This window comes from Tachyglossus aculeatus, chromosome 5 (assembly GCF_015852505.1).
Source record: "Tachyglossus aculeatus isolate mTacAcu1 chromosome 5, mTacAcu1.pri, whole genome shotgun sequence".
NCBI classification, from domain to species: domain Eukaryota; kingdom Metazoa; phylum Chordata; class Mammalia; order Monotremata; family Tachyglossidae; genus Tachyglossus; species Tachyglossus aculeatus.
In genome coordinates this window covers 35,248,419-35,268,061 of record NC_052070.1, presented here as the reverse complement: position 1 = coordinate 35,268,061, position 19,643 = coordinate 35,248,419, and the positions used below count along the sequence as shown (strand labels likewise).

General features: G+C 47.9%; 1 protein-coding gene across 1 annotated transcript in view; it reads left to right on the top strand.

Moving 5' to 3' along the window:
• Positions 1–9,986: 9,986 nt before the first annotated feature.
• The window catches only part of RIMKLA (ribosomal modification protein rimK like family member A), a 73,473-nt gene continuing 63,816 nt past the window's right edge, over positions 9,987–19,643 (top strand). The window contains exon 1 of the mRNA XM_038747090.1: positions 9,987–10,211. Coding sequence (XP_038603018.1) covers positions 10,049–10,211 — 163 coding nt within the window. The 5' untranslated portion in view covers positions 9,987–10,048. The remainder of the gene's footprint in view (positions 10,212–19,643) is intronic.

Sequence of the window (19,643 nt, the reverse complement as noted above, 5' to 3'; positions counted from 1 at the left end):
ACCACATTACAATATGACAGACACACTCCCTGCCCAAAGTAAGTTTACAGTCTAGAAGGGGGGGTCTTAATCCCCATTTTACAGGTGAGGTAACCTGAGGCCCAGAGAAGTGAAGTGACTTGCCCAAAGTCACACATTGGCGGAGCCGGGATTTGAACCCACGACCTCTGGCTCCAAAGCCCGGGCTCTTTCCACTGAGCCACACTGCTTCTCTTATGTGGTATGTTTCTATCTGGAATGTATTTATTTATTCATTCATTTATTTATGTATGTATATTAATATCTGTCTCCCCCTCTAGACTGTGGACTTGTTGTGGGCAGGGAATGCGTCTGTTGATTTTTATATCGCGCTCTCCCAAGCGCTTAGTTCACTTGACACCTGTCCACATGTTTTGTTTTGTTGTCTGTCTCCCCCTTCTATCAATCAATCAATCAATCATATTTATTGAGCGCTTACTGTGTGCAGAGCACTGTACTAAGCGCTTGGGAAGGACAAGTTGGCAACATATAGAGACAGTCCCTACCCAACAGTGAGCTCACAGTCTAAAAGGTGGGCTCACGGTCTAAAAGACCGTGAGCCCGTTGCCGGGTAGGGACCATCTCTAGATGTCACCGACTACAGTTGCTCAGCGCTCAGCACACAGTAAGCGCTCAATAAATACCACTGAATGAATGAATGAATGAATCAATCGTATTTATTGAGCGCTTACTGTGTGCAGAGCACTGGACTAAGCGCTTGGGAAGTCCAAGTTGGCAACATAGACAGTCCCTACCCACAGTCTAAAAGGGGGAGACAGAGAACAAAACCAAACATACTAACAAAATAAAATAAATAGAATAGTAAGCGCCTAATAAATGCCATCATTGTTATTGCTATTACTGTTCTCTGTGCCTCAGTTCCCTCATCTGTCAAATGGGGATGAAGACTGTGAGCCCCCCGTGGGACAACCTCATCACCTTGTCACCTCCCCAGCGCTTGGAGCGGTGCTTTGCACACAGTAAGCGCTTAATAAATGCCATCATTATTATTACTATTATTATTCTCTGTGCCTCAGTCCCCTCATCTGTCAAATGGGGATGAAGACTGTGAGCCCCCCGTGGGACAACCTGATCACCTTGTAACCGGTGCTTTGCACACAGTAAGCGCTTAATAAATGCCATCATTATTATTACTATTATTATTCTCTGTGCCCCAGTTCCCTCATCCGTCAAATGGGGATGAAGACTGTGAGCCCCCCGTGGGACAACCTCATCACCTTGTCACCTCCCCAGCGCTTAGAACAGTGCTTTGCACATAGTAAGCGCTTAATAAATGCCATCATTATTATTACTGTTATTATTCTCTGTGTCCCAGTTCCCTCATCTGTCAAATGGGGATGAAGACTGGGAGCCCCCCGTGGGACAACCTCATCACCTTGTCACCTCCCCAGCGCTTAGAACAGTGCTTGGCACATAGTAAGCGCTTAATAAATGTCATCATTATTATTGCTATTATTATTCTCTGGGCCCCAGTTCCCTCATCTGTCAAATGGGGATGAAGACTGTGAGCCCCCCGTGGGACAACCTCATCACCTTGTCACCTCTCCAGGGCTTAGAACAGTGCTTGGCACATAGTAAGCGCTTAATAAATGTCATCATTATTATTACTATGATTATTCTCTGTGCCCCAGTTCCCTCATCCGTCAAATGGGGATGAAGACTGTGAGCCCCCCGTGGGACAACCTCATCACCTTGTCACCTCCCCAGCGCTTAGAACAGTGCTTTGCACATAGTAAGCGCTTAATAAATGCCATCATTATTATTACTGTTATTATTCTCTGTGTCCCAGTTCCCTCATCTGTCAAATGGGGATGAAGACTGTGAGCCCCCCGTGGGACAACCTCATCACCTTGTCACCTCCCCAGCGCTTAGAACAGTGCTTGGCACATAGTAAGCGCTTAATAAATGCCATCATTATTATTACTGTTATTATTCTCTGTGTCCCAGTTCCCTCATCTGTCAAACGGGGATGAAGACTGTGAGCCCGCCGTGGGACAACCTCATCACCTTGTCACCTCCCCAGGGCTTAGAACAGTGCTTGGCACATAGTAAGCGCTTAATAAATGCCATCATCATTATTATTCTTCTTCTTTGGGCCTCAGTTCCCTCATCTGTCAAATGGGGATGAAGACTGTGAGCCCCCCGTGGGACAACCTGATCACCTTGTCACCTCCCCAGCGCTTGGAGCGGTGCTTTGCACATAGTAAGCGCTTAATAAATGCCATTATTATTATTATTATTACAAGTAAAATAAATAAATATGTACAAACATATATACATATATACAGGATATACATAGAATGAATGAATGAATGAGACGGACTTTAATCTAACGAAATAAATTCCGTCTACGGACGTAAGTGCTGTGAGGCCGGGAGGGACGGATGAATAAGGCCGGAGTTGGCAGCAGCGTGGAGGGAGAACAGGGACTCGGTGGAGCGAGGATGCTTCAGCGCGGATGAAAAGAACCGATGATCCCACGCCGGGGGACACGGCGGATCCATTAATAACCGGGCCTGGAGCCGCAGGAGCGGCACAATCAAAGTGCCCGAAGTCCCGAAAGAAGCAACGTGGCCTAGTGGAGACTGTGAGCTCCCCGTGCGACAACCTAATCACCCCGTAACCTCCCCGGCGCTTAGAACAGTGCTTTGCACATAGTAAGCGCTTAATAAATGCCATTATTATCATTATTATTATTATTATTAGCCATCAATGAATCTGCTTTGCACATAGTAGGCGCTTACTAAATGCCATCATTGCTAATTATAATAGTAATGATGGCAATGATGATCAATAATGATGATCAATAATGATGGCAGTAATGATCAATGAATCAGTGGCATTTATTGATCACTCACCGCGCAGAGCACCGTACTAAGTGCTTGGGAAAGTAAGCCCTCATTTCCTCTTCTCCCATTCCCTTCCGCGTCGCCCTTGCACTTGGATTTGTTCCCTGAATTCCCCCCTCCCTCCGCCCCGCAGCACTTCTGTCCATATCTGAGCCCACTGTTGGGTAGGGACCGTCTCTAGATGTTGCCAACTTGGACTTCCCAAGCGCTCAGTACAGTGCTCTGCACACAGTAAGCGCTTAATAAATGCCGTTATTATTATTATTATTATTAGCCATCAATGAATCTGCTTTACACATAGTAAGCGCTTACTAAATGCCATCATTACTATTATTATTAGCCATCAATGAATCAGTGGCATTTATTGATCACTCACCGCGCAGAGCACTGTACTAAGTGCTTGGGAAAGTAAGCCCTCATTTCCTCTTCTCCCATTCCCTTCCGCGTCGCCCTTGCACTTGGATTTGCTCCCTGAATTCCCCCCTCCCTCCGCCCCGCAGCACTTCTGTCCATATCTGAGCCCACTGTTGGGTCGGGACCGTCTCTAGATGTTGCCAACTTGGACTTCCCAAGCGCTCAGTACAGTGCTCTGCACACAGTAAGCGCTTAATAAATGCCGTTATTATTATTATTATTAGCCATCAATGAATCTGCTTTGCACATAGTAAGCGCTTACTAAATGCCATCATTACTATTATTATTAGCCATCAATGAATCAGTGGCATTTATTGATCACTCACCGCGCAGAGCACTGTACTAAGTGCTTGGGAAAGTAAGCCCTCATTTCCTCTTCTCCCATTCCCTTCCGCGTCGCCCTTGCACTTGGATTTGCTCCCTGAATTCCCCCCTCCCTCAGCCCCGCAGCACTTATGCTTATGAGAAGCAGCGGAAAAGAGCCCGGGCTTTGGAGTCAGAGGTCATGGGTTCAAATCCCGGCTCCGCCAATTGTCAGCTGTGTGACTTTGGGCAAGTCACTTCACTTCTCTGTGCCTCAGTTCCCTCATCTGTCAAATGGGGATGAAGACTGTGAGCCCCCCGTGGGACAACCTGATCACCTTGTAACCTCCCCAGCGCTTAGAACAGTGCTTTGCACATAGTAAGTGCTTAATAAATGCCATTATTATTATTATTATGTCCATATCTGAGCCCACTGTTGGGTAGGGACCGTCTCTAGATGTTGCCAACTTGTACTTCCCAAGCGCTTAGTACAGTGCTCTGCACACAGTAAGCGCTCAATAAATGCAATTGAATGAATGAATGAATGAATGAATGAATAGAGCCCGGGCCTGGGATTCAGTCAGTCAGTCAGTCAGTCCGTCGGCAGCGCTTAGAACAGTGCTCTGCACATAGTAAGTGCTTAACAAATGCCATCATTATTATTATTATTATTATTTATTGAGTGGTGACTCTGTGCAAACCGTTCATTCCTTCAATCATATGTATCTATTGATTTTATTTTGTTAATATGTTTTGTTTTGTTCTCTGTGTCCCCCTTCTAGACCGTGAGCCCGCTGTTGGGTAGGGACCGTCTCTAGATGTTGCCAACTTGGACTTCCCAAGCGCTTAGTCCAGGGCTCTGCACACAGTAAGCGCTCAATAAATACGATTGATTGATGGATTGAGCGCTTACTGTGTGCGGAGCCCTGGACTAAGCGCTTGGGAAGTCCAAGTTGGCAACATGTAGAGACGGTCCCTACCCAACAACGGGCTCACAGTCTAGAAGGGGGAGACAGACAACACTGTAGTAAGAGATGTCATTTATTCATTCATTCATTCAACCAATCGTATTTATTGAGCGCTTACTGTGTGCAGAGCACTGTACTAAGCACTTGGGAAGTACAAGTTGGCAACAGATAGAGACGGTCCCTACCCAACAGTGGGCTCACAGTCTAGAAGGGGGAGACAGAGAACATTGTAGTAAGAGATCATTCATTCATTCATTCAATCAATCGTATTTATTGAGTGCTTACTGTGTGCCAAGCACTGTACTAAGCGCTTGGGAAGTACGAGTTGGCAACAGATATAGACGGTCCCTACCCGACAGCGGGCTCACAGTCTAGAAGGGGGAGACAGACAACAAAACAAAACATGTGGACAGGTGTCAAGTGTACTAAGCGCTTGGGAGAGTGCAATATAAAAATCAACAGACACATTCCCTGCCCACAACAAGTCCACAGTCTAGAGGGGGAGACGGATATTAATATACATACATAAATAAATGAATGAATAAATAAATACATTCCAGATATAAACAGTGAGCCCACTGTTGGGTAGGGACCATCTCTATATGTTGCCAACTTGTACTTCCCAAGCGCTTAGTACAGTGCTCTGCACACAGTAAGCGCTCAATAAATACAATTGATTGATTGATTGATATAAACATAAGTGAAGCAGCGTGCTTCACATAAGAGAAGCAGTGTGGCTTAGTGGAAAGAGCCCGGGCTTTGGAATCAGAGGTCGTGGGTTCAAATCTCAGCTCCGCCAATTGTCAGCTGTGTGACTTTGGGCAAGTCACTTCACTTCTCTGGGCCTCAGTTCCCTCATCTGTAAAATGGGGATGAAGACTGTGAGCCCCATGTGGGACAACCTGATCACCTTGTATACCCCCAGCGCTTAAAACAGTGATTTGCACATAGTAAGTGCTTAACAAATACCATCATTATTATTATTATCAGCGTGGCTCAGTGGAAAGAGCCTGGGCTTTGATGATGATGATGATGGCATTTGTTGAGCGCTTACTACATGCAAAGGACTGCTCTAAGCGCTCACTTACTATTTAGAGTATTTATTCCTCTATTTATTTTATTTGTGCATATTTATTCTATTCATTTTATTTTGTTAATATGTTTTGTTTTGTTCTCTGTCTCCCCCTTCTAGACTGGGAGCCCACTGTTGGGTAGGGACCGTCTCTAGATGTTGCCAACTTGTACTTCCCAAGCGCTTAGTCCAGTGCTCTGCACACAGTAAGCGCTCAATAAATACGATTGATTGATTGATTAACAGTGAATAAACTCTATTTTATTTGTGCATATTTATTCTATTTATTTTATTTTGTTAATATGTTTTGTTTTGTTCTCTGCCTCTCCTCGACCCCCTCCAGTCTGGCTTCCGTCCCCTACATTCCACGGAAACTGCCCTCTCAAAGGTCACCAATGACCTCCTGCTTGCCAAATCCAACGGCTCCTACTCTGTCCTAATCCTCCTCGACCTCTCAGCTGCCTTCGACACTGTGGACCACCCCCTTCTCCTCCACACGTTATCTGACTTTGGCTTCACAGACTCCGTCCTCTCCTGGTTCTCCTCTTATCTCTCCGGTCGTTGATTCTCAGTCTCTTTTGCAGGCTCCTCCTCCCCCTCCCATCCCCTTACTGTGAGGGTTCCCCAAGGTTCAGTTCTCAGTCCCCTTCTGTTCTCGATCCACACTCACTCCCTTGGTGACCTCATTCGCTCCTACGGCTTCAACTATCATCTCAACGCTGATGACACCCAGATCTCCATCTCTGCCCCTGCTCTCTCCCCCTCCCTCCAGGCTCGCATCTCCTCCTGCCTTCAGGACATCTCCATCCGGATGTCCGCCCGCCACCTAAAGCTCAACATGTTGAAGACTGAACTCCTTGTCTTCCCTCCCAAACCTTGCCCTCTCCCTGACTTTCCCATCTCTGTTGACGGCACTACCATCCTTCCCGTCTCACAGGCCCGCAACCTTGGTGTCATCCTCGACTCCGCTCTCTCGTTCACCCCTCACATCCAAGCCGTCACCAAAACCTGCCGGTCTCAGCTCCGCAACATTGCCGAGATCCGCCCTTTCCTCTCCATCCCAACCGCTACCCTGCTCGTTCAAGCTCTCATCCTATCCCGTCTGGACTACTGCACCAGCCTTCTCTCTGATCTCCCATCCTCGTGTCTCTCCCCACTTCAATCCATACTTCATGCTGCTGCCCGGATTATCTTTGTCCAGAAACGCTCTGGGCATGTTACTCCCCTCCTCAAAAATCTCCAGTGGCTACCAACCAACCTGCGCATCAGGCAGAAACTCCTCCCCCTGGGCTTCCAGGCTGTCCATCCATCCCCTCGCCCCCTCCTACCTCCCCTCCCTTCTTTCCTTCTCCAGCCCAGCCCGCACCCTCCGCTCCTCTGCCGCTAACCTCCTCACCGTTAGGCCTTGTTCTCGCCCGTCCCGCCATCGACCCCCGGCCCACGTCATCCCCCGGGCCCGGAATGCCCTCCCTCTGCCCATCCGCCAAGCTAGCTCTCTCCCTCCCTTCAAGGCCCTACTGAGAGCTCACCTCCTCCTGGAGGCCTTCCCAGACTGAGCCCCTTCCTTCCTCTCCCCCTCGTCCCCCTCTCCATCCCCCCATCTTACCTCCTTCCCTTCCCCACAGCACCTGTATATATGTATATATGTTTGTACATATTTATTACTCTATTTATTTAATTGTTTATTTTACTTTACATATCTATTCTATTTATTTTATTTTGTTAGTATGTTTGGTTTTTCTTTCTCTGTCTCCCCCTTTTAGACTGTGAGCCCAATGTTGGGTAGGGACAGTCTCTATATGTTGCCAATTTGTACTTCCCAAGCGCTTAGTACAGTGCTCTGCACATAGTAAGCGCTCAATAAATATGATTGATTGATTGATTGATTAACAAATATCATCATTATTATTACCTTGTATCTTCCCCAGCGCTTAGAACAGTGCTTGGCACATAGTAAGTGCTTAATAAATGCCATCATCATCATTATTATTATTCTTTGGGCCTCAGTTCCCTCATCTGTAAAATGGGGATGAAGACTGTGAGCCCCCCGTGGGACAACCTGATTACCTTGTAACCTCCCCAGCACTTAGAACAGTGCTTGACACCTAGTAAGAGCTTAATAAATGTCATCATCATTATTATTATTATTCTTTGGGCCTCAGTTCCCTCATCTGTAAAATGGGGATGAAGACTGTGAGCCTCCCGGGGGGCCAACCTAATCACCTTGTAACCTCTGCAGCGCTTAGAATGGTGCTTTGCACATAGTAAGCGCTTAATAAATGCCATTATTATTATTATTATTATTATTATTATTCTCTGGGCCTCAGTTCCCTCATCTGGAACATGGGGATGAAGACTGTGAGCCCCCCGTGGGACAACCTCATCACCTTGGAACCTCCCCAGCGCTTAGAACAGTGCTTGGCACATAGTAAGCGCTTAATAGATGCCGATATTATCCAATCAATTAATTGTATTTATTGAGCGCTTACTGTGTGCAGAGCACTGTACTAAGCGCTTGGGAAGTCCAAGCTGGCAACATACAGAGACGGTCCCTACCCAACAGTGGGCTCACAGTCTAGAATAATATCATTATTATCATTATTAACAAATATAATCATTACTACCCCAGCGCTTAGAACAGTGCTTGGCACCTAGTGAGCGCTTACTAAACGCGGTCACTATGACGACGATGTCGCGCGAGAACCACGACGGCCCTGGGTCTGCGCATGCGCAGTGCAGCCGTCACCCGCGCGCGGGGGGCACGTGGCCGCGGCGCGCGAGAAGCACGAAGGGCCGGGGTCTGCGCCTGCGCAGTGCAGCGGCCGCCGGCGCGCGGGGGGCACGTGGCGGCTGCGGCGCGCGAGAACCACGACGGGCCGGGGTCTGCGCACGCGCAGTGCAGCGACCGCCCAAGCCGGGGGGGCACGTGGCTGCGGCGCGCGGGAATCACGACAGGCCGGGGTCTGCGCCTGCGCAGTGCAGCGGCCTCCGGCCTGCGAACCACGACGGGCCGGGTTCTGCGCCTGCGCAGTGCAGCCGCCACCCGCGCTGGGGGGGGCACGTGGCGGCTGCAGCGCGCGAGAACGAGTCCAATGTTGGGTAGGGACTGCCAATTTGTACTTCCCAAGCGCTTAGTACAGTGCTCTGCACATAGGAACCGCTCAATAAATATGATTGATTGATTGATTGATTGACGGGCGGGGGTCTGCGCCTGCACAGTCCAGGCACCACCCGCGCGCGGGTGGCACGTGGCGGCTGCGGCGCGCTGGAATCACGACGGGCCGGGGTCTGCGCCTGCGCAGTGCAGCGACTGCCCAAGCGCGAGGGACACGTTGCTGCGGCGCGCGGGAATCACGACGTGCCGGGGTCTGCGCATGCGCAGTCCAGCCGCGCCCCCCCCCCCACACACACGCGCGTGGGCCACGTGGCGGCTGCGGAGCGCGAGAAACACTACGTGCCGGGGTCTGCGCATGCGCAATGCAGCGACCAACCGCGCCAGGGGGGGCACGTGGCTGCGGCGCGCGAGAACCACGACGGGCCGGGGTCTGCGCCTGCGCAGTGCAGCGGCCTCCGGCCTGCGAGGACCACGACGGGCCGGGGTCTGCGTCTGCGCAGTGCTTTGACTGCCCAAGCGCGGGGGGCACGTGGCTGCGGCGCGCGGGAACCACGACGGGCCGGGGTCTGCGCCTGCGCACTACAGCCGCCACCCGCTACTGGGGGGGGGCCACGTGGCTGCGGCGCGCGGGAATCACGACGGGCCGGGATCTGCGCCTGCGCAGTGCAGCGACCGCCCAAGGGCGGGGGGCACGTGGCGGCTGCGGCGCGCGAGAACCACAACTGGCCGGGGTCTGCGCCTGCGCAGTGCAGCGACCGCCCAAGCTCGGGGGGCACGTTGCTGCGGCGCGCGAGAACCACGACGGGCCGGGGTCTGCGCCTGCGCAGTCCAGCGGCCGCCCAAGCGCGGGGGGGCACGTGGCTGCGGCGCGCGGGAATCGCGACGGGCCGGGGTCTGCGCCTGCGCAGTGCAGCCACCACCCGCGCGCGGGGGGCACGTGGCTGCGGCGGCGCGAGACGGGCGGGGGTCTGCGCGTGCGCAGTGCGGCGGGCGCCCGCGCGCGCGGGGGGGCACGTGGCTGCGGCGGGCGGCGCGGCCTCGCCATTGGCCGGGCGCCTCCCGGCGCGCGCCCGGCCCGCGGCTCCCCATTGGCCGCGGCGGGGGCGGCGGCGCCGATTGGCTGCCCGGGCCGCCTGGGCGGCGCGCGCGCGAGCGGCTGGGGCCGGCCGGGGCCAGTCGGGGCCGGCCGGCGGGGGCGGTTGGCGGGAGCGGCCCGTCCCCTCACGGCGGGTCCCGTCCCGTCCCGTCCCGTCCCGTCAGGTTCCCCTCACGGCGGGTCCCGGCCGCCATGTGCTCCCGGCTGTGGTTCCTCACGGACCGCCGCATCGGCGACGACTACCCGCAGGTGCAGATCGGGCGCGCCCTCCGCCAGCGCTGCTCCGAGCACAACGTGCAGTTCAGGGCTCTGCACCTCGACCAGATCGCCGTCACCGTCGTCGGCGGCCACCTCGGTCAGTCCCCACTCTTCTCCCTCCCCATCCCCCCCCACCTCCCCACAGCATCTACATTCATTCATTCATTCATTCATTCACTCATTCACTCATTCATTCATTCCCTATTTATTATTAGGCCTTCCCAGACTGAGCCCCTTCTTTCCTCTCCCCCTCGTCTCCCCCTCCATCCTCCCGTCTTACCTCCTTCCCTTCCCCACAGCACCTGTATATATGTAGATATGGTTGTACATATTTATTACTCTATTTATCTATTTATTTATTTATTTTACTTGTACATTTCTATCCTACTTATTTTATTTTGTTGGTATGTTTGGTTCTGTTCTCTGTCTCCCCCTTTTAGACTGTGAGCCCACTGTTGGGTAGGGACTGTCTCTATGTGATGCCAATTTGTACTTCCCAAGCGCTTAGTACAGTGCTCTGCACATAGTAAGCGCTCAATAAATATGATTGATTGATTACTCTATTAATTTATTTATTTTACTTGTACATATCTATTCTATTTATTTCGTTTTGTTAGTGTGTTTGGATTTGTTCTCTGTCTCCCCCTTTTAGACTGTGAGCCCACTGTTGGGTAGGGACTGTCTCTATATGTTGCCAACTTGGACTTCCCAAGTGCTTAGCGCAGTGCTCTGCACACAGTGCTCAATAAGTACGATTGTCTGATTGATTCAGTCAGTCAGTCAGTCGTACTTATTGAGCGCTTCCCGCGTGCAGAGCACTGGACTAAGCGCTTGGGAAGGACAGGTTGCCATTCACTCATTCAATCATATTTATTCATTCAATCGTACTTATTGAGCGCTTTCTGCGTGCAGAGCACTGGACTAAGCGCTTGGGAAGGACAAGTTGCCATTCATTCATTCATTCAGTCGTATTTATTCATTCAGTTCAGTCGTCTTTATTGAGCACTTCCTGCGTGCAGAGCACTGGACTAAGCGCTTGGGAAGGGCAAGTTGCCATTCATTGATTCATTCAATCGTATTTATTCATTTAGTCAGTCGTATTTATTGGGCGCTTCCTGCGTGCAGAGCACTGGACTAAGCGCTTGGGAAGGACAGGTTGACAATCATTCATTCATTCAGTCGTATTTATTCATTCAATCGTATTGATTGAGCGCTTCCTGCGTGCAGAGCACTGGACTAAGGGCTTGGGAAGGACAAGTTGCCATTCATTCATTCATTCAATCGTATTTATTCATTCAGTCAGTCGTATTTATTGAGCGCTTCCCGCGTGCAGAGCACTGGACTAAGCGCTTGGGAAGGACAGGTTGCCATTCATTCATTCAATCATATTTATTCATTCATTCGTACTTATTGAGCGCTTCCTGCGTGCAGAGCACTGGACTAAGTGCTTGGGAAGGACAAGTTGCCATTCATTCATTCATTCAATCGTATTTATTCATTTAGTCAGTCGTATTTATTGGGCGCTTCCTGCGTGCAGAGCACTGGACTAAGCGCTTGGGAAGGACAGGTTGACAATCATTCATTCATTCAATCATATTTATTCATTCAATCGTACTTATTGAGCGCTTTCTGCGTGCAGAGCACTGGACTAAGCGCTTGGGAAGGACAAGTTGCCATTCATTCATTCATTCAGTCGTATTTATTCATTCAGTTCAGTCGTCTTTATTGAGCACTTCCTGCGTGCAGAGCACTGGACTAAGCGCTTGGGAAGGGCAAGTTGCCATTCATTGATTCATTCAATCGTATTTATTCATTTAGTCAGTCGTATTTATTGGGCGCTTCCTGCGTGCAGAGCACTGGACTAAGCGCTTGGGAAGGACAGGTTGACAATCATTCATTCATTCAGTCGTATTTATTCATTCAATCGTATTGATTGAGCGCTTCCTGCGTGCAGAGCACTGGACTAAGCGCTTGGGAAGGACAAGTTGCCATTCATTCATTCATTCAATCGTATTTATTCATTCAGTCAGTCGTATTTATTGAGCGCTTCCCGCGTGCAGAGCACTGGACTAAGCGCTTGGGAAGGACAGGTTGCCATTCATTCATTCAATCATATTTATTCATTCATTCGTACTTATTGAGCGCTTCCTGCGTGCAGAGCACTGGACTAAGTGCTTGGGAAGGACAAGTTGCCATTCATTCATTCATTCAATCGTATTTATTCATTTAGTCAGTCGTATTTATTGGGCGCTTCCTGCGTGCAGAGCACTGGACTAAGCGCTTGGGAAGGACAGGTTGACAATCATTCATTCATTCAATCATATTTATTCATTCAATCGTACTTATTGAGCGCTTTCTGCGTGCAGAGCACTGGACTAAGCGCTTGGGAAGGACAAGTTGCCATTCATTCATTCATTCAGTCGTATTTATTCATTCAGTTCAGTCGTCTTTATTGAGCACTTCCTGCGTGCAGAGCACTGGACTAAGCGCTTGGGAAGGGCAAGTTGCCATTCATTGATTCATTCAATCGTATTTATTCATTTAGTCTGTCGTATTTATTGGGCGCTTCCTGTGTGCAGAGCACTGGACTAAGCGCTTGGGAAGGACAGGTTGCCATTCATTCATTCAATCATATTTATTCATTCAATCGTACTTATTGGGCGCTTCCTGCGTGCAGAGCACTGGACTAAGTGCTTGGGAAGGACAAGTTGCCATTCATTCATTCATTCAATCGTACTTATTCATTTAGTCAGTCGTATTTATTGGGCGCTTCCTGCGTGCAGAGCACTGGACTAAGCGCTTGGGAAGGACAGGTTGCCATTCATTCATTCAATCATATTTATTCATTCATTCGTACTTATTGAGCGCTTCCTGCGTGCAGAGCACTGGACTAAGCGCTTGGGAAGGACAGGTTGCCATTCATTTATTCATTCAATCGTATTTATTCATTCAGTCAGTCGTATTTATTGGGCGCTTCCTGCGTGCAGAGCACTGGACTAAGCGCTTGGGAAGGACAGGTTGACAATCATTCATTCATTCAATTGTATTTATTCATTCAATCGTATTGATTGAGCGCTTCCTGCGTGCAGAGCACTGGACTAAGCGCTTGGGAAGGACAAGTTGCCATTCATTCATTCATTCAGTCGTATTTATTCATTCATTCAGTCGTATTTATTGAGCGCTTCCTGCGTGCAGAGCACTGGACTAAGCGCTTGGGAAGGACACGTTGCCATTCATTCAATCATATTTATTCATTCAGTCAGTTGTATTTATTGAGCACTTCCTGTGTGCAGAGCACTGGACCAAGCGCTTGGGAAGGACATGTTGCCATTCATTCATTCATTCAATCATATTTATACATTCAGTCAGTCGTATTTATTGAGCGCTTCCTGTGTGCAGAGCACTGGACTAAGCGCTTGGGAAGGACAGGTTGCCATTCATTCATTCAGTCGTATTCATTCAGTCAGTCGTATTTATTCATTCATTCAATCGTATTTATTGAGCGCTTCCTGTGTGCAGAGCACTGGACTAAGCACTTGGGAAGGACAAGTTGCCATTCATTCATTCGTATTTATTCAGTCAGTCATATTTATTGAGCACTTCCTGTGTGCAGAGCACTGGACTAAGCACTTGGGAAGGACAAGTTGCCATTCATTCAATCATATTTATTCATTCGGTCAGTTGTATTTATTGAGCGCTTCCTGTGTGCAGAGCATTGGACTAAGTGCTTGGGAAGGACAAGTTGCCATTCATTCATTCATTCATATTTATTCATTCAGTTGTCAGTCGTATTTATTGGGCGCTTCCTGTGTGCAGAGCACTGGACTAAGCGCTTGGGAAGGACAAGTTGCCATTCATTCATTCATTCAATCGTATTTATTCATTCAGTCGTACTTATTGAGCGCTTCAGAACACTGGACTAAGCGCTTGTGAAGGACAAGTTGCCATTCATTCAATCATATTTATTCATTCATTCAATCGTATTTATTGAGCGCTTCCTGTGTGCAGAGCACTGGACTAAGCGCTTGGGAAGGACAAGTTGCCATTCATTCAATCGTATATATTCATTCATTCATTGGGTAGGGACCCTCTCTAGATGTGGCCGACTTGCGTCCCCACAGCACCTGTATATATGTTGATACACCTTTATTACTCTGTTTCACTTATAATAATAATGATGGCATTATTAAGCGCTTACTATGTGCAAAGCACTGTTCTAAGCTCTGAGGAGGTTACAGGGTGATCAGGTTGTCCCACTGGGGGTTATCAGTCTTAATCCCTCTATATATTTACTACTTATTTTGTTAATGACGTGCATCTAGCTTTACTTTTTATTCTGACGACTTGACACCTGTCCACATGTTTTGTTTTGTTGTCCGTCTCCCCCTTCTAGACTGTGAGCCCCTTGTTGGGTAGGGACCGTCTCTCTATGTTGCCCACTTGTGTCCCCACAGCACCTGTATATATGTTGGTACAGCTTTATTACTCTATTTTACCTCTACGTATTTACTATTTATTTTGTTAATGATGTGCATCTAGCTTTACTTCTTTTTGTTCTGACAACTTGACACTTGTCTACATCATTTGTTTTGTTGTCCGTCTCCCCCTTCTAGACTGTGAGCCCCTTGTTGGGTAGGGACCGTCTCTATATGTTCCCAACTTGTACTTCCCAAGCGCTTAGTCCAGTGCTGTGCACACAGTAAGCGCTCAATAAATACGGCTGGCTGAATGAATGAATATTTATATTGCTAGCGATAATAATAATAATGATGGCATTTATTAAGCGCTTACGATGTGCAAAGCACCGTTCTAAGCGCTGGGGAGGTTACAAGGTGATCAAGTTGTCCCACGTGGGGCTCACAGTACTAATCCCCATTTTACAGGTGAGGTAACTGAGGCTCAGAGAAGTTAAGTGACTTGCCCAAGGTCACACAGCAGACATGTGGCGGAGTCGGGATTTGAACCCATGACCTCTGACTCCAAATAATAATGATAATGATGGCATTTATTAAGCGCTTACTATGTGCAAAGCACCGTTCTAAGCGCTGGGGAGGTTACAAGCTGATCAAGTTGTCCCATGTGGGGCTCACAGTCTTAATCCCCATTTTACGGATGAGGGAACTGAGGCTCAGAGAAGTTAAGTGACTTGCCCAAGGTCACACAGCAGACATGTGGCGGAGTCGGGATTTGAACCCATGACCTCTGACTCCAAAACCCAGTCTCTTTCCACTGAGCCGCGCTGCTTCTCTGTTTATTTTACTTGTACATATTTACTACTCCTCACAGCACCTTTATCCATATTGGTACACATGTTATCACTCTATTTATTTTACTTGTACATATTTACTATTCTATTGATTTTCTTCATGATGTCCATCTGGCTTTACTTCTATTTATTCTGACGCCATGGATGTGCATTTAGCCTTTTTCTGTTTATTCTGACAACATGGATGTGCATTTAGCTTTATTTCTATTTATTCTGACGACTTGGATGTGCATTTAGCTTTATTTCTATTTATTCCGACGACATGGATGTGCATTTAGCTTTATTTCTATTCATTCTGACGACTTGGATGTGCATTTAGCTCTACTTCTATTTATTCTGACGACTTGACACCTGTCCACAGGTACAGCTTTATTACTCTGTTTTACTTCTACATATTTACCATTTATTTTGTTAATGATGTGCCTATAGCTATAATTCTATTTGTTCTGACGACTTGACACCTGTCCACAGGTACAGCTTTATTACTCTATTTTACTTCTACTCATTTACTATTTATTTTGTTAATGATGTGCATCTAGCTTTATTTCCATTTATTCTGACGACTTGACTCCTGTCCACAGGTACAGCTTTATTTCTCTATTTTACTTCTACATGTTTACTATGTATTTTGTTAATGACGTGCATCTAGCTTGACTTCTTTTTATTCTGATGACTTGACACCTGTCCACATGTTTTGTTTTGTTGTCTATTTTACTTCTACATATTTACTATTTATTTTGTTAATGACGTGCATCTAGCTTTACTTCTTTTTATTCTGACGACTTGACACCTGTCCACGTGTTTTGCTTTGTTGTCTATTTTACTTCTACATATTTACTATTTATTTTGTTAATGACGTGCATCTAGCTTTACTTCTATTTGTTCTGACGACTTGACACCTGTCCACATGTTTTGTTTTGTTGCCTGTCTCCCCCTTCTAGACTGTGAGCCTGTTGTTGGGTAGGGACCGTCTCTAGATGTTGCCGATTTGCATCCCCACAGCGCCTCGATATATGTTGGTACAGCTTTATTACTCCTATTTTACTTCTAAATATTTACTATTTATTTTGTTAATGACATGCATCTAGCTTTATTTCTTTTTATTCTGACGACTTGACACCTGTCCACGTGATTTGTTCGGTACAGACCGTCTCTCTATGTTGCCGATTTGCATCCCCACAGCACCTCTATATATGTTGGTACAGCGTTATTACTCTATTTTACTTCTGCATATTTACAATTTATTTTGTTAATGATGTGCATCTAGCTTTACTTCTTTTTATTCTGACGACTTGACACCTGTCCACATGATTTGTTTGGTACGGACCCTCTCTCTGTGTTGCTCACTTGCATCCCCTCAGCACCTGTATATATGTTGGTATAGCTTTATTACTCTATTTTACTTCTACATATTTACTATTTATTTTGCTAATGATGTGCATCTAGCTTTACTTCTGTTTATCCTGACGACTTGACACCTGTCCGCGTGATTTGTTGTCTTGTCTCCCCACTTCTAGACTGTGAGCCCCTTGTTGGGTAGGGACCGTCTCTCTATGTTGCCCACTTGCATCCCCACAGCACCTGTATATATGTTGGTACAGCTTTATTACTCTATTTTACTTCTACATATTTACTATTTATTTTGTTAATGATGTGCATTTAGCTTTATTTCTATTTATTCTGACGGCTCGACACCCGTCCACATGTTTTGTTTTGTTGTCTGTCTCCCCCTTCCAGACTGTGAGCCCCTTGTTGGGTAGGGACTGTCTCTATATGTTGCCGACTTGGACTTCCCAAGCGCTTAGTACAGTGCTCTGCACACAGTAAGCGCTCAATAACAATGCTTCAGTGCTTAGAACAGTGCTTTGCACATAGTAAGCCCTTAATAAATGCCATCATCATCATCATCAAATATGAATGAATGAATGAATCCCGGGGGGGGGGGGGGAGAGGATGACAAGGATGTCCGTCCTGCAGACCCTCCAGCCCTGTAATAATAATAGTCATTTATTAAGCACTTACCGACCCTCCACCCCTATAATCATCATCATCATCATCATCTATGAGGCGCTTACTGTGTGCCAAGCACTGTTCTAAGCTCTGGGCATCAGGTTGTCCCACCGGGGGTTCACCGTCTTCATCCCCATTTTACAGATGGGGGAACTGAGGCCCAGAGAATAATAATGATGGTGTTTGTTAAGCGCTTACAATGTGCCAGGCACTGTTCTAAGTGCTGGGGAGGATACAAGGTGATCAGGTTGTCCCACGGGGGGGCTCACCGTCTTCATCCCCATTTTCCAGATGAGGGAACTGAGGCCCAGAGAATAATAATGATAGCATTTATTAAGCGCTTACTATGTGCAAAGCACTATGATGGCGTTTGTTAAGCACTTACTATGTGTCAAGTGCTGTTCTAAGCGCAGGGATAGATAGGTGATCAGGTTTTTCCACGTGGGGCTCACCGTCATCATCCCCGTTTTACAGACAAGGGAACTGAGGCCCAGAGAATAATAATGATGGCGTTTTTTAAGCGCTTACTATGTGCCAAGCACTGTTCTAAGAGCAAGGATAGATAGAAGGTGATCAGGTTATCCCACATGGGGCTCACCGTCTTCATCCCCATTTTATAATAATAAGGATGGTATCTGTTAAGCGCTTCCTATGTGCCCAGCACTGTTCTAAGCGCTGGGATAGATCAGGTGATCGGGTTGTCCCACGTGGGGCTCGTAGTCTTCATCCCCATTTTAGAATAATAATGATGGTAGTTAAGTGCCTACTACTACTACTACTACTAATGATGACATTTATTAAGTGCTTACTATGTGCCAAGCAATGTTCTAAGCGCTGGTGATCAGGGGATAAGTGGGGCTCACCATCTTCATCCCCATTTTATAATAATAATGAAGGTATTTGTTAAGCACTTACTATGTGCAAAGCACTGGGGAGGGTACAAGGTGATCAGGTTGCCTCCGGGGGGCTCACAGTCTTAATCCCCATTTTACAGACGAGGGAACTGAGGCCCAGAGAATATTAATGTTGGCATTTGTTAAACGCTTACTATGTGCGAAGCACTGTTCTAAGTGCTGGGGAGGATACAAGGTGATCAGGTTGTCGCACGTGGGGCTCACAGTCTTCATCCCCATTTTACAGATGAGATAATTGAGGCCCAGAGACTAATAATGTTGGCATTTGTTAAACGCCTACTATGTACCATACACTGTTCTAAGCGCTGGGGAGATTACAAGGTGATGAGGTTGTCCCACGGGGGGCTCACAGTCTTCATCCCCATTTCATAATAATAATGACAGTAGTTGTTAAGCGCCTACTATGTGCCAAGCACTGTTCTAAGCGCTGGGGAGGTTACAAGGTGATCAGGTTGTCCCACGGGAGGCTCACAGTCTCCATCCCCACTTTACAGATGAGGGAACTGAGGCCCAGAGAAGTGAAGTGACTTGCCCAAAGTCACCCAGCTGACAGTTGGTGGAGTTGGGATTTGAACTCGTGACCTCTGACTCCCAAGCCTGGGCTCTTTCCACTGAGCCGAATTGGACTTTTTCAAGCCGAATTGGACTTTTTCAAGCGCTTAGTCCAGTGCTCTGCACACGGAAGGCGCTCAGTAAATAGGTTGGAATGATCCGGGCTGCCCGCAGGACCGGCTCCTCCGCCCCACCCTTGCCCCGGCCCGCTTTGGGGGACCCCCAGGCCCCGCACAGTAACTTCACTCACCCATTCATTCAGTCGTATTTACTGAGCGCTTGCCGTATGCAGAGCCCCGTCCTAAGCGCTGGGGAAAGTACCAGTATACCAATAAACAGACGCGTTCCCTGCCTGCGACGAGCTCACAGTCTGCGGGGCGACTTTCCAAGCCCTTAGGACAGTGCTCTGCACACAGTAAGCGCTCAGTAATAATGATAGCGTTGGTTAAGCACTTACTATGTGCCAAGCACTGTTCTGAATACGGTTGAATGAATGAAAAAATACAGCAATAGAGGCAGCCCCTGCCCACAACTAGCTAACAACCTGGCGGGGGGAGACCGACCTCAACACAAATAAACAGACAAAAGTACAGATAAAGAAAATGTCAGAAATGGACATAAGAGCCATGGGGCAGGTTCAGTCGTATTTATTGAGCACGTACTGTGTGCAGGGCATTGTCCTAAGCGCCGGGGAGCGTACACTACAGCAGTAGAGGCAATCCCTGCCCACAACGAGCTCACAGTCTGAAGGGGGAGACCGACATCATTACAAATAAACAGACGTCAA